The sequence below is a fragment of the Thamnophis elegans genome, chromosome 1 (genome assembly GCF_009769535.1).
Source record: "Thamnophis elegans isolate rThaEle1 chromosome 1, rThaEle1.pri, whole genome shotgun sequence".
Taxonomy (NCBI): domain Eukaryota; kingdom Metazoa; phylum Chordata; class Lepidosauria; order Squamata; family Colubridae; genus Thamnophis; species Thamnophis elegans.
In genome coordinates this window covers 114,093,931-114,108,628 of record NC_045541.1, presented here as the reverse complement: position 1 = coordinate 114,108,628, position 14,698 = coordinate 114,093,931, and the positions used below count along the sequence as shown (strand labels likewise).

Sequence of the window (14,698 nt, the reverse complement as noted above, 5' to 3'; positions counted from 1 at the left end):
CTGAATTTTAAGTTGCACATCAGCTGTGTGAGATTTCTGCCCAGCATTGTTAGAAAAATAATTCACTGGGTTTTTAATTAGGTTATTTCTGAATCTTTCTTCTCGAAACATAAAAAACATGCATAAGAGCATGTTGGATGGCAAGAGTCTTGAGATATTTAATTCCAATGCCGTATAAATTAAAAAATGCTTTGTACAGGAACACCATTCTTTAATAAATCTTCTCTAAGGTTTATAAAAGGCACAACAGTTTGCATAATATTAATTTACTGACATCTATTATCCTTTCAATGTTTAGGCATATCAAATTTCTTATTTCTCCACTGCCCAGGTATTGCTTACCTCACTAGTTCTGAAAATAATGCGGTAGCTATACTGGGAACTATTTTCCTTTATTTCCTCAGGTTTTTCTCTTCTGATGCTGACAGCTACGGGACCAAGGTTTTCATCTGCCCCAAAGTAGTTCCAGTGTTCTTGTGCAATCAAAATCAAACACATATTTGGGGGATGGAAGTGTGCAAATGAAAGAATAATTATATTTAATAAAAGAAAGATACATATTAATGTTATCATAATATTTCTAGGTTTTAAGACTAGTTCAGAGAACAATTTTGCTTCAAACATAAATTCTAACCAAGCGTAGGCACAAAAACATAACATGTAACATGTGGATCAGGCAATCAGAATTAAACCTAAGCACCATCTATAGATTTTTTTTACTCCAATTGTATCAAACCCAGAAATATCTATAATTATGATCAACTGTTCCATTGTCAAACTCCATGGTATGCAATCATATATTGATTTTTCAAGCATAGTTATTTAAAAATACTCTAATCTAAAATCGTTAGAGTCTTCCTTTTTATCTACCATGCCAAACATTCCTAAATATACATAAAGTATAATAAAACATAAAACACTTAAAATAAAATTTATAATAAAACATACAAACCAAAGGCAATGAACTATCATTATTTGACAACTGTCAAAATAAAAATGTTTTCAGATGGAATTCCATTCAGGTCCAACTCTATATTGATTTGAAAAATTAAACTGGTCAGACCTGGTTAATAGTTTTATGGATAATATATAAAAAAATACCAGACTTGATCAGAATGGAACACTGAAAACATAACCTTAGAAGTAGGTAGTAGCAAAGAGTTCTCATATTTTTGCTAAGAAAGAAATAGACGTGTCTTATAGTCTATGAAGTAAACTCAAAAGTTGTTTTACATTAAGATAGAGAATTATGTTGATGATACTCCGTTTCTAGAACAATAAGAGCAATATAGATACAACTACTTTTTAAAAATAATAATAATAAAAAAAATCTGTTTACTAGGTTTAAATTTATAGGTATTTGAAGTCCTTCTTCAAAGTTTACATTTGATCATATGGAATGACATAAGCTCTTGTTGTACATGCTTTTTATACAAGTAGTCCTTGACTTAAGACCATTTATTCAGTGACTGCCCGAATTTACAACAGCACTGAATCAACTGTGATTATACAACTGGTTCTCAGATGTTTGGCTGCCCCAGCACCTCTGTAGTCGTGTGATCATGATCTGGATGCTTGGCTACCTGTTCACAACTATGATCAGTTGTCAAGAGTATTGTGATCATATGATCGCCTTTTGCAACTTTCCATGCTTTCGTCCCCAGAAAGTCAAAGGGCAAGTTAGTGGTGTAAGTCTTCCCTACTTGCACAACCTCTCACTGCCCCTCTGTGTTCACATGTGTCAGCCACTTGTGGATCCCCATACATCCTCCTTGACCTGTGAAGATCCCCTTGCATACCTTCACACATTCTCCCCAAAACCTATGCGGCACATCTCAGATACCCTTGCCAATCTGCATGGCATCTCGCATGCACCCTTGCCAACTCTCTCTCTCACACTCCCCCACCCTCTCATTTCCTCTCCCACCTGGCAGAAGTCACTTACCTGCCTGTGTGGGCTGGGGGCTTGCAACTTCCAACCAGCTTCCTTGTTGACTCTGGTTGTGGGAAGCTAACAGGAAGTTGCCTCACATAATGAACGAACTGCTTAGTGACAGAAATTTCCATCTCAAGTGCTATTGTAAGTCAAGGACTATTTGTAATGTTAAGGTTTTAATGATTATAATATTAACAATTGTTTTGAATATTTTTTAAAGCTTTGTACACTACCCAAAGTCATTTATTTATGAGATGGGCAGCCATATGAATCTGATGAATAAATAAATAAATAAAATCTCTCTTTCCCTTTCCAAGTGATTCAGGAACTAAAAGGCTTCTGCTTCCATTTAAATCAAAATCAAGAGTTGTGGTCATTTTTAACAAGCCACTTTAAAACACATCATCTTTAAACAGTTGTTTCTGAGGCTAGCCTCAAATTAAATTAACCATAGTTAAAGTTCAAGCCACATAGTAACTTCACAGCAGAAAGCTTTCATAGTGAAAGCTTCTGGAAAAGAGAAAATTGAGAAAGTATGCAAGCCTATAAGGAAAACATGCTCTGCCTTAAATAATATTGCAGTACAGTTCTTCCTCAGTACTAAAACATGAAATAAAATTTTTTGTCATGTGTCATAAATTACAAATAGCATATAATAGATCTGTATGAGGATTTACTTTGATAAAGAACTTCATACTGGAAAGAGATGGCATGATTTGACTTAATGAGCTACCACGTGCCTTAGTGGGCATTTTCAAAAGTCTGGAGAGACCTGAAAATGCTAGTGAGGTTTGTGAAGGAAAGCAGTTCAGCTGCTTTTCTTTTCCTTTTTTTTTTAAAGAAATGAGCAGTGTGATATACTTCTCTCAAGTCTTTGCCAAAGCACAACATGCCACAGAAGATTTGTATAGGCCCCAGTAGATAAATGAACACTGTGCATCAAAGCAGTTCTTAGGTGAAAGTTGAGTTTACAGCAACATTTCCAAAGTAGTCAATAACTACTCACCTTTCTGATAGAAGAATTTCCGATAGTAATATGCACCAAGATCCACATGTTCAACAATATACCTCTTAGCTCTGTCCAAGTGTAATACCAGATTTTCCTTGGGTGCTTCAAGTACGGCCACTCCCGCATTTGTGCAATGAGAACTAAGAGTAGACTCAAAAGAGGCACTTTCACAGCCACTAAAGGATCCAGAGTTAGATTTGGTGAGACTGATATTTCTTTCTCCTTCCCCGCCGATCTCATTACGAAAATACGGACAACTCAATACAAGATCATTGCTTTTATCATCTCCCTGGTCCACATTTAAAGTTCCTTTGGAATTCAGTTCTTCTGTACTACCCATGGGGGAATTAAAACTTGCAGAATGGGATAACGGTCCAGAAGCTAACGATGCAACCGCAGCAGCAGAAGCTCCAGTAGTTGTATTCCTTCTTTTTATAACATTATGCCGGTTAACTGCCACTTCATTTAAATCAAATAATATACTCTGAACATCATAATGAGCAAAACATTTGGGGCAAGTCCAAGGCTTGACACTGTCCTCTGATCTGCTGTCTTCTAGATCTGAAGTCTTACCGAGATCTCCTTCACCTTTGGCATTACGCAGCTTGCGAAAAATAGAAGAATCTCCTGTCTCTGATTTTGAACGCCTCTTCAGTGGTTTCTCCCTTTCTTTAAATAATCGAAGGTTCTCCCTTTGAGTAATGGGTCCATCTATCACATCCAAAGAAAATCCTGAACCTTTACTTCCACTAGCTATAAGGAGTTCACTAAATTTGCTGGAGCCTGAACCTCTTTGATCAGACTTATCATCTTTAAAATCTTTTAACAAGTCAAAAAAACTTCCCCCTGAGGTACCTTGCTTATCTATTGAGGAAGTGCTACCATATTCTCTGTGCAGTGATGGTCCTGATTTGTAACTGGGTGAGATACATTCATCATAACTATCCACATCAAGCTCACTTAGGGTGATATCACTATTACTACGCTGTCTTATTCTACGAAGAGCTTTTCTTGGGGAGCTGTGGTAACCATCAGGCGTAAGAAATCTAGAATCTAAGTTCTCAGATTGTCTTGCTTTGTTTTTAAGTGTGTTTTGGATACTCTTTAACATGACAGAATCACTACTGTTCAAGTTAATAGAACTTCCCTGACTCCCTGGACTGCTTTTTGAAGACATACTATCCAGACAGTTTGATGTATCCATTTCTTGACTTGATCTACTGTTTTCTTTGACATTCTCCTTCCTTGGGGGCCAGTCTGCAATCCTTGCTCTAACTCCCATTTTAGGAACTCCAGGGGTAGAAGTAAGATGATGTGATCCTTCATTGCGTGGCGGGCCTACTGGAGCCATCCCTGAAGATCCCAAGCTACCATTCTGTGACCTAAATCGTCTCATATAAAAGTCATCTGAATGTACTTTAGGAGCAACATCTGATATTCCGGTGGCAACAGCCCTTTCAGTCTGGGACCGTTTCAAGCTGGTCATTATTGGAAAGTGTGTTTAGTCTTAGTAAACTCCAAAGGAAAATATACTCATGTCTGCCTTTTAAATATAAAACTCTCTTCTGGAGAAGATCCTCCAGAAAGTATAAGGGGTGCATGAGATCCCAGTTGTGATCATTTAATTTAGTGGCAAATGGTCTAAAGATGCTGTTCTTCAGTCATTTTTCACTTCTTTGGAATTGAAATTCACCCATTTTATCAAGCAGTCATCTTCCACACATACAAAAATATTGGGGGCCAAATCTTCAATATTCACTTTAAACCTAGAGGAAATAAAGAAATACACAGAACAATTAATCATTGCATAAAATAAGTTATAAAAACAGAAGAGCTTTTTTATAGTAGCTACTTTCTCAGTATATTTTGCTCTATGTATGAGTGACAATGCAGAACACAGCTGATATCTTACAGTCTTTATAATGTAATTTTTAAAATATTTAAAATAGATGGCTATAGAAAGTGTGCTACCGTTTCAAACAGATGAACACCTCCCAAAGTAATGCTGTGGAAGACAATTTTTTCAGGATGCACTTCCCCATATTTGTTATTTTGCCCTTTTGTACCATCCCCATGTCAGATGTTATTTGGAAATAGATTGCAGAGGGGGAGACAGGCGGGTATTGAGGGAGCGTGGGAATATAAAGGCCTGTTTCAGGGCCAGCTCCCCTGACTTTGGAATCCAGTAACAGCCATTGTTGAGTAACCTGTAACCAGCACTAGAAACGGTAATTTTTATTCTTTCAGATCTTTTAATTATTAATAATCTTTAATGTTAATTTGAGATTGTTAACTTCTTACTACTGCTTTTACAATCCGTTATCATTTTATTCTTTGCTTTGTTCTGTTTTGCATATTTTATAAATTCCTTTAATCTATGGTTTTAGTAATTATTATGTATGAATCAAATACAAGAAATATATACATATATATATATATATACACACACATACACCCACACACAAGTTCAGTAGCAGTAATAATGTGTGAGCAGTTAGCTAATGACAGCAAACAAGCTCCCTTAGAGTCAAATTATATGTTACATAAAATTTGCAAAAATTGTAAAAATGTAAATAGAAGTTGCTGGCAGACAGAGATTGAATCTTTCTCTTTGAAATCAAACAACAAGCGAACATATTTAAATGGTTTCTATTTTTAATCGATATTCATACCGATCTAAAAATATTGAATATGGAAAAAACTTTTAAAAATTTTGTTAAGTCTTTTCATCATAGAGAAGTGGGATTTTTTGAACTCAAGATTTCTTGCATATTAAAATATGACTGTAATAAACAAAGCATGTTTAATTCTAATTTTCACAGGTGCTGAAATAAAAAATAAAAAACACAACCTCTTCCTACATCACACTGCCCCTAAATTGAACATATATTGTTATTTGAAAGAGCTTTAACAACAAAACACCACCTCCACAATGCACCCTGGCAGGGAATAGACAAAGGCAAGAGGATGTCAGCATACAATCCTGTACTGCTGTATACACCCTTTAATACAAAAAGGGAGAGAGGCTCCTATTCAGAGAGTCACCCAATTATAGAAGAGTTGGCCTTCAAATACTTACCAAGTCTATGCATGCAAATATGCTGCTGAACTAGCATCACGTTGACAGAGCAGCATTGTGTATAAATCAAAGATTCTGGCAGATGTAGGGAAACTAGCATTTGTGTGAGTCTCTTCCCTTAAGGAACAAGTGCCTTCTTCCACAGTAATTAAAACTCTAGGAACAACATTTTCTGCCTCTAACATTCACCCCATCTTAATGGAGAATTCTAAAATTAACATATTGCATAAAAAAGTAGCACAGGAGGAACACAACTGGTAATTGCTGCAATATTTTTGTTGCAGGCCCAAAGCTCTTAAAAGTGTGATGCAATCTTTACATACTTTCAAATTTTCATTATATCATGTCATATTTACTCTGGCAACACAACAGCTAGATTGTTATCATGTTAATCAAACAATCCATCTTTAACTAACAAGCCAGTCTACCGTCAGCTTGAAATAGAAAAGAAGAAAGCTCCAAAATTTTAATTTTTACTTTCAGAAAAGCTATTAATTTCTGCTACACTACTCAGATTTTTAAAACTTAAGCTAGCTAAAGGTCAGTTGTTAAGCAAAGTATATTAGTAAAGTCTTAAGAAAATTATGAAGTTCTCAAAAACCTTTATAGTGCAAATTGAGTTTTTAGGTTGCCAGCTAAACTATGAAGGAAAGAAAAAACTTCAGAATTGGTGGTCCTATATCCGTTCCTCACTAAGGTTTCTTACCATCAATACACAATTACCCACAAAATGAAAGAAAAAAGTATTGAAAGTAAAAATGCAATATTTTATATTCAATATAGCACAATAGTAAGCTACAATCTTGATTCGTAAAATATAATTTGAAGATCAAATGCTTTGGCATTAGCAAATTATCAGAGGGTATCAAAGATCAGCTGATGTTTCCAATTATTTATAACAGATTTTTTGAAGACAAGAGTTTGTTTTATGTTAACCAGAATAAATTAATCACTAGATCTTTATCTACCAAAAGGAATTCTATGCCATTTAACATGTAAAATAAACTGTAGAAACTATAAATATTTTTTAAAAAACAAAAAATTTGATCTAGTGTTAACTGTGTTCTTCTAAGTTGATTATGATTTACCAGCAATCAACAAAGCAAAAAATTTATTGAGAATTAAGATAGATTAAAATGTTCTCAACAAAATACAATGATAACCTTCATCTAAAAATAATTACAACAGTCCAAGTCAAAAAATTAATATGGAATAAACTGGAAAGGGCTGAAGAGAGAGAAATAAACAAAAGTAATTCACATGCTATTCCAGGGTGAAGATTGAGATGTGTACATTTAGAATTGTTTTCTATTTGGAAAGAATCAGGAAGGAAACAGCTGTATTTTTAACATATTTTTTTCTTTTTTGTAATGTGTTAAACTGTTCTAACAAGACCAGAATAAATACCTTAAAGAGAGTTGGATTGATTTTTCATTGGTTACCTTAGCTTTTTTACTGTTTCTCAAACTTACTCCCTAATTATAATTATTAAACAGTATTTTACAATTATTTAAGATTGAACAATGTTTAAGGAATTACATTCACGTATTACTTCTACCTCTGGACTTTAATGTCATCAACACAGTTATTTCAATAACATTCATTTCTTATTTTTTTTCTATGGGGGTACATCAGTTTATAATCACCAATTATTTTCTTCAGTTAAGTTTAAACATTGTGATACATAATTTTTGTGTATGTTTCTTGGTCCAATACACCTTGAATGTACTTGAATGTTGAGGAAGGTTCAATTCAGCTTATCATTAATATATAAAATTCCAACTGCATGGTAATCTGGAAATCTAAGGTAAAATAACTTTCATATTAGTGTGATAATAGAGAATATTTCACTGGGAAAGGAAAAAAGAACAGATTTTGCAGTGCTTTTATATAAGTGTCTGCTTCATTTCTTCCTCAAGAATAGCCCACGATACCAGCATGATTAAGATCCTCTCATTTTCTTGGATACATACTTAAATGAGTAGTTGACCAATAGCTATAAAATTACAAGTGAAAAAAAGATGGTACTTACGAGCTATGCCAGATCTCTCATCTATGACTAATTACTTAATCTAACAGTATATTGTAATAAATGATAAAACATCATTATATTATGCTGTTACTATAGTCCTAAGAACATTTGAAAATCTGAGATAGTAAGCAATTTGGCCTCAAATCTTACATGTATGAGGAACTTTGGTAGTGATAAATTAAACAGAACGTTCAGTAATCAAAAGGAAACACTTCATTATGATGGGATACTAATTACTAATCTCTCACATTTTTCTTTCATACACAGAAAATACTGAAGCCTGTACCAGAAAGATCCCCATTTTTCATTTATTTCAGTATTACCATTTAATACTGGACATTATTTCTCTTCTGGGAAACTTAGAATAGCCAGTTCCAAGCTAGACAATGACCATTCAAGACCATATTCATTTATTATAAACATAAGATAGACAGACAGACAAATTTTCATCATTTGTCTGACATGGGATATGACAGATTTTAGGAACTAAAAATACATGTCAGAAAGATGAAAATATAAACAGCAAATGATTTTTCGTACAAACTCTTTTGGTTTTCCCAAGTTGATGATAAAAATGTTTTCTGTTTCTCTGTTTATTTATCTGTATGCTATTAAAAGTACTCCTTTGGTGTTTCTTTTCAACTGCGAAAGCATCAATTTCTGCCTCTCTGAATGGCACACCCATTCTTTCTAAAAATCCCTTCTTATAACTAGGTAGGTACAAAATAGTTTCATATAACATGTCCCTGCATGTTTGTATGGTTTCTCAGCTTTTACTCAGCTTCATTTTCAATGTGAATATAGAAGTTACACTACACAAGGCTATTTCCAATTCCCAAGCTATGTTATGATTTAATGAAGGAGTACTTTGCTCAAAATGAATCTGCCCATCCTCCTCTGCCCATCATCTTGGGTGCCAGCATGTAAAATGTGTAAGAAAGGTCTTCTCTATGGCTACTTTGATACCATGGAATATACTGCCCCAGAAATAGATTTAATCCTCCCAATTATTTTAATTCCCCCACTTCAGGCTTTGGGGAACTTTTTTGTCTAATGGACTTTAGTTTTTTTTATTATTTTGCATTAAGCATCACCTTATTTATATTATATTATGGTATGGGGTGTAGACAAATTGGCATCAGTTTTTATGTCCATGCTGTTGGATGTACTGATTCATGTGACTGGGGCAGTATAAAAGTACATGAAATAAATATTCAATGAATATTCAGTGAAATGGACATAGGTATATAGAATAATGTGTGCTTGCATATGTATACACATGCATGTACATATTGTACATGAATACACAAGTGTGTGTGTGTGTGTGTGTGTGTGTGTGTGTGTGTGTGTACACATGGATAATTTATACAGGATACCATAAAGAAATGGACTCCAATGATTAAGTCATGGATGCTATAGTATAAGTGACATTGAAAACAGATGAATTCTGCAATTCTATATACCAATTCCTATTATATAGGCAAGTACTAGATCTTTTGCCTTCAGTCTTATTTCCTTTAAATAAAAGTTGTTGAAAGAACTAATAAACTGCTATGATTTGTTTGAGGAATTATGGAACTGCTCTGGTGTGTCTGGTGAGCAGCCGCCCGAGAACTTCCACGTGGTTCCAAAGGTTTTGCCGCCCGTTCCAGCGCAGCACAGGGGCTGGCTGCGAACTCCGCAAGGGGGCTGTCTCCTTCCCCCAGCCCAGCGCCTCCCGATTCCCACGGTACCAAATTTAATACAAAACATGATTTACTCACCACCAGTGAGTAAGCGCAGCTGCCCAAAACAAAGACGAAATAAAATGGAGACTCGCGCATGCGTCCTCAGCTAAGGAGTCCAGCCAATCAGTGAGCTGGTTGGCCAGCTCACTGATTGGCTGAAGCCCAGCCAATCAAATCAGTGAGCGGCAGGCTGGGCTGGCTTAAATTTGTAGGTGGTAGCATAGAACAGAACGATGAGCCAGCCCAGCAGCTGATGGGCGGGAGCTGCAAGCGCCAAAAAAAGCGTGCCTTTTTAAAAAGTGGGCGGGACGCGGGAAAATGCATCAAAAAGCGGGGGTGTCCCGCCAAAAGCGGGACGTCTGGTCACCTTAATAACACCATAAAGTGATGCTCTGGTTTTTAATTCCACAGTCTAGAAACCGAGAAATTATAAATTTCTATTCTATTCTATTCCATTCTATTCTGCATAAAGATACATTCCATTAATACAAAAATTAAATCATGTTCAAACTGTACAGAAATTAACACAAAATAAGAAAAAGGTTGATTTTCCTCAAAACTGGTTTTAGAGTGACAAATTCTTTTCTAATTATATGGAAATGAAAGCACCACAATTCACAGTGCATTACATATAGAAAAGAAAGTTACTCAGCTTAATAAATTCATCAAATACAATATAAGCCTGCTGGTCACCTGACTGATCAAATGGTTTTCACTGAAGAAAGTATCTTGCTAAAATGAAATATTTCATGATGCTAAGAATGTGCTTTTATATATAATCTAGCCCTTTAATTATACTTTGATTCGATATATTATTACAAAAGTGTGAAATATTGTTCTTTGTTCAAAAGCTCTGCAAGTATTATGACCCACAAATGGCTTTAAGTACAAACATCCCTAGCCTTAAATTATATAGGATATATATCCATTTTTTAACCTTCCTACCAAAATCACAATATGCCCTTTGAAAAGAGATTTAAATGTACAGAAACAATGAACTTTTTGCCATAGCATTTATGAAGCTACCCATTAGGCCTCAATTCATTACATATTAGCAATGAATTATTAGTAACTACATTAACTGGAAGCAGCAGTTCACTTTGTGTAGCGATATATATTGATTAAATGAATTAAATAATTTGTAAAACTTTTAAAATTATCTGGACTCCTATAATAGTATGAACCAAAATGTGGTTGAAGTTTAATCTCTAATTCCTATTAATATATAATTTTGTTAAACAGAAAGCACACCACTGTCCTGAGTCACGTTTTACTAAACATATTGAACTGATATTGTTGGAAAACATTACGTTAAACTTTAAATTTAGTAACCAGTATTGGCATTTCCTTTAGCAGCTAAGATTCAACTAGACATTTCTTAGATTTGACGGTTAATCCATATTGGTTTATAGATATTTTGGGCAATTCCCCTTTACAGAACTGTTTCAACGCACAGATACTTTGTGGTTATCTTGCATAAACTGCTCACTTAAGGTCAGTTACAACCATGGAATTTTGTGTCAGTCATTCCAAAATAATAATTAAAAAAGCTTCACTCATTCTCTTGTAGCCATTCTTATTTGTGTCTTCAGGATAGTGCTGCATGCACCACATTTATTTAGCTTCAATTTACTAAGAGATACTCTTAAATTTCTCTTGCAGAATTTACTGGTACAATCCAAATCATTGTTCTCTCAATGACTATTAACTATCTGGGACCTCAAAGCAAGCTACAGGTAGTCCTCGACTTACAACAGTTCATTTAGTGACTGTTCAAAGTTACATCGGCAGTGAAAAAAGTGGTTTCTGACTGTTTTTCAGTTATGACCTTAGCAACATCCCCATGATCACATGATTAAAATTCCTTGTGCTTAGCAACTGATTCGTATTTTTGACCATTGCTGTGTCCCAAGCTCTTGTGATACCTTCTAATAAGCAAAATTAATGGGGAAGTCAGATTCACTTAACAACCTTGGTACTAATTTATCATCTGTAGTGATTCACTTAACAGAGGCAAGAAAGGTGATAAAATGGGGCAAAACTCACTTAACAAATGTTTCACTTAACAACAGAAACGTTGGGCTCAATTATGGTTGTTAAGTCAAGGACTCCCTGTACTGCTGCCCCTTATACTGTACAGTTCAGTTGAAGTTGTTTTGCTGGAATTTAGTGTTTTGTTTCCTACAAACATAATATTTAACACAGAGAATTCAGGTAAGCAGACAGGCTGTTCCCAATGGGAAGCTTCCTCCATTTCAGACTCTCCTCAATCTGAGGAAAGCCAGAATTTTCCTTCTGTTACCCTCATGAACATCAATATATAATGGAAGAGCTGTCTCTAGAACCTTTGCCATTATCTATTTGTGATCTTCTGGAGTCTTGTATTCCTTGACCTTGGAGTGATGTTCAATGAATGACCATACTTGGAAAGAGTAATAATGGTGTTGTCTTACTATGAAATGATGGAAGGCCAAGTATTTAGAAGAATTTTTACAGCTCTTTCTAGATATTTAACAGCCATTTTTCTGAAGTCAGTAGATATCTCTTTTAATCAAGTCAACTCAAACCTAACTCTTGAAAACAGACTTTGATAGTGGCAACCGACATATACTTTTATAGAGAAGGGTCATCAGCCTGAGTTATCTTACTGATTGGAACAGGTGGCTCAAAATACTCCCTTAAGAAGGTTGCTTATCCTAGGGCTTCACGTACTTTTTCCAACCAAGACAGTGAATACGGTCTCAGTATGTTCAGCAGCACATGACACAATGCACTGTTTTATGGGTCATTTGTTTAACCCAAATCTTTTTATCATTAGATAAAGAGGAGTTAGATGAAATTCTTTTTTTAATAAAGAGGTTTTTTTTATTTTTCAATTACAAAAATAAACATTCCATCTTTCCTTATGAAGTATGTCATCTGGGTATGAACATCTCTGTGCAACATCGTTCCCCATTTACCATCTTTCACACTCATATTAACATTATTTCCCTAAGCTTAGTATTATAATATATTAAATGTAATATATATTAAACATTTAAACATTATAAAATTCTCCATTTTTCTTCTTAATATCTTCTAGTAATAATATCATATTCACATTAAACATCATTGTTCTCATCGTACAAATACTAACAGTTTTCATCTTATTTATATCTCTATCTAAATATATTGTCTACCTCTTTTTCATCCTTCTTTATTTCCAAACTCCATTTTTATTCTCCAACCATTGGTAAAATATTTCCCAAATCATATAATATTCAGTTTGCTCTTTCTCCTTAATTGCTAATGTTAATCTGTTCATTTCTGCACATTCTAATATTTTCTTTATCACCTTCTCATCAATAGGAATCTCTACACTTTTCCAATGTTGTGCAAATACAATTCTAGCTGCAGTTAATACATGAATGATTAAATATACATTCTCTTTATTATAAATTTCAGGAATAATTCCAAGCAGAAACGTTTCTGGCTTCAGCTCAATATGTTATTGTATCTCTCTTCCAACCATGTCTTAATTTTTGTGCAATGCTTCTTTGGCTCTCCACATATCCACCACATATGAGAGTAAGATCCAGCTATTTGGCAGCATTTCCAACATTTAGCTACCTTGCCGGTAGTAGATGCCTTCTGTAAAACATCTTATACAAATTATCTTTATATGCAGTTGACATGGTTAGTTTATAATTCCTATCCCACAATTTCTGCCATTTATCTAATTCTATCATATCCAAAAAATTTCGGCCATGCTATCATTGTCTTCTTTCTCTTGTTCTTCCAATTTTATGCCCAATAAGTAATTACATAGTTTATTAACCTTTTTTCTATTCCTGTTAAGATTTTGTGGAGTTAGATGAAATTCTGATCACGGTGTCAGTCATAGTGTTGCACAAATACAATTCTAAAGGGTTATAAGCTTCCTCTAAGTACTATAGAAAGTGGCATAGGAAAACTATTGCTACACACTATTGCAAAACACACACACAGTGATGCCCTTTACAAAATGAAGGGGAGCTTGTTCAAATTTAGATAAGTACAATTTCTACAGCAGGACCAAAATGTTATAGTGATGACAATATTTATTGCAGCAATTTTAGTTGTGGAGATTTTGAAGAGAAGGCTTATTATGGGACAGGTTCAAAACGTGCTAAACCCAATAAATATTCTGGTTGGTAACATTTCATCAACAAAATAGTGAAGCAATAGTTATAGAGAAGTAATAGTAGCACTTAATGTGTCATTAAAACAAAGCATCAACATCCTTAACTGGTTAATTTGAATGTTTAGAATTTCAGTAAATCGAATGTTTCTTTTACTGAAACTATCTTTTTCTGCTGAAACAGCATATTTTGATTCAGCATACAAACCCAATGAAATTCTGAACAATCTATATATAGTTAATGCATACATATACATAATACACATTTGAGATAGGTATGAGATATACAAAACTCTTTCAAAAGTACATATGAAGCCAAGAATGGATTCAATTTCAGCACAAAAAAAGACAATTTAACTGTATTGTTCTGCCAGTGACATACTAGAAAAGTCTTTAAAGTTAGAATAGGTCACCCAAGTTCTTTAATCAAACTCAATTATTAGTTAATTACCTACTTATTTAGTTTAAACAAGAAGTCTGAAATAGAATCAAGAGAGCATTTTGGGTGGCATTTGAAGAAACAGTAAGTTTTAAGGAAAAAGAGAAGCTTCAAAAAGATAAAAAAATAAGGGAGGAGGAGAACATAGGAAACACACTTTTTAAGTGTAACTTTAGTCTGCTTTTTTAACAATGAAAAACTAGCACTCATTGGTAAAAACTGAAGGAGATTCCACCCAACACCTGCTATGGCAGTTGGCTTAATAGCAGTTCTTTGCTAGATTCGACAATTACACCCACGTTCTCCTGTGAGGGATT

The 14,698-nt window shown here is 34.4% G+C and overlaps 1 protein-coding gene across 4 annotated transcripts in view; it reads right to left on the bottom strand.

Moving 5' to 3' along the window:
• Positions 1-14,698, bottom strand: part of SIPA1L1 (signal induced proliferation associated 1 like 1) — a 155,989-nt gene that overhangs the window by 52,882 nt on the left and 88,409 nt on the right. For all 4 annotated transcript variants that reach the window (XM_032228336.1, XM_032228310.1, XM_032228319.1 and 1 more), the window contains 2 exons: positions 2,943-4,711; positions 343-473 (listed from right to left, as the gene is read on the bottom strand). In XM_032228336.1, coding sequence (XP_032084227.1) covers positions 343-473; positions 2,943-4,431 — 1,620 coding nt within the window. In that variant the 5' untranslated portion in view covers positions 4,432-4,711. The remainder of the gene's footprint in view (positions 1-342; positions 474-2,942; positions 4,712-14,698) is intronic.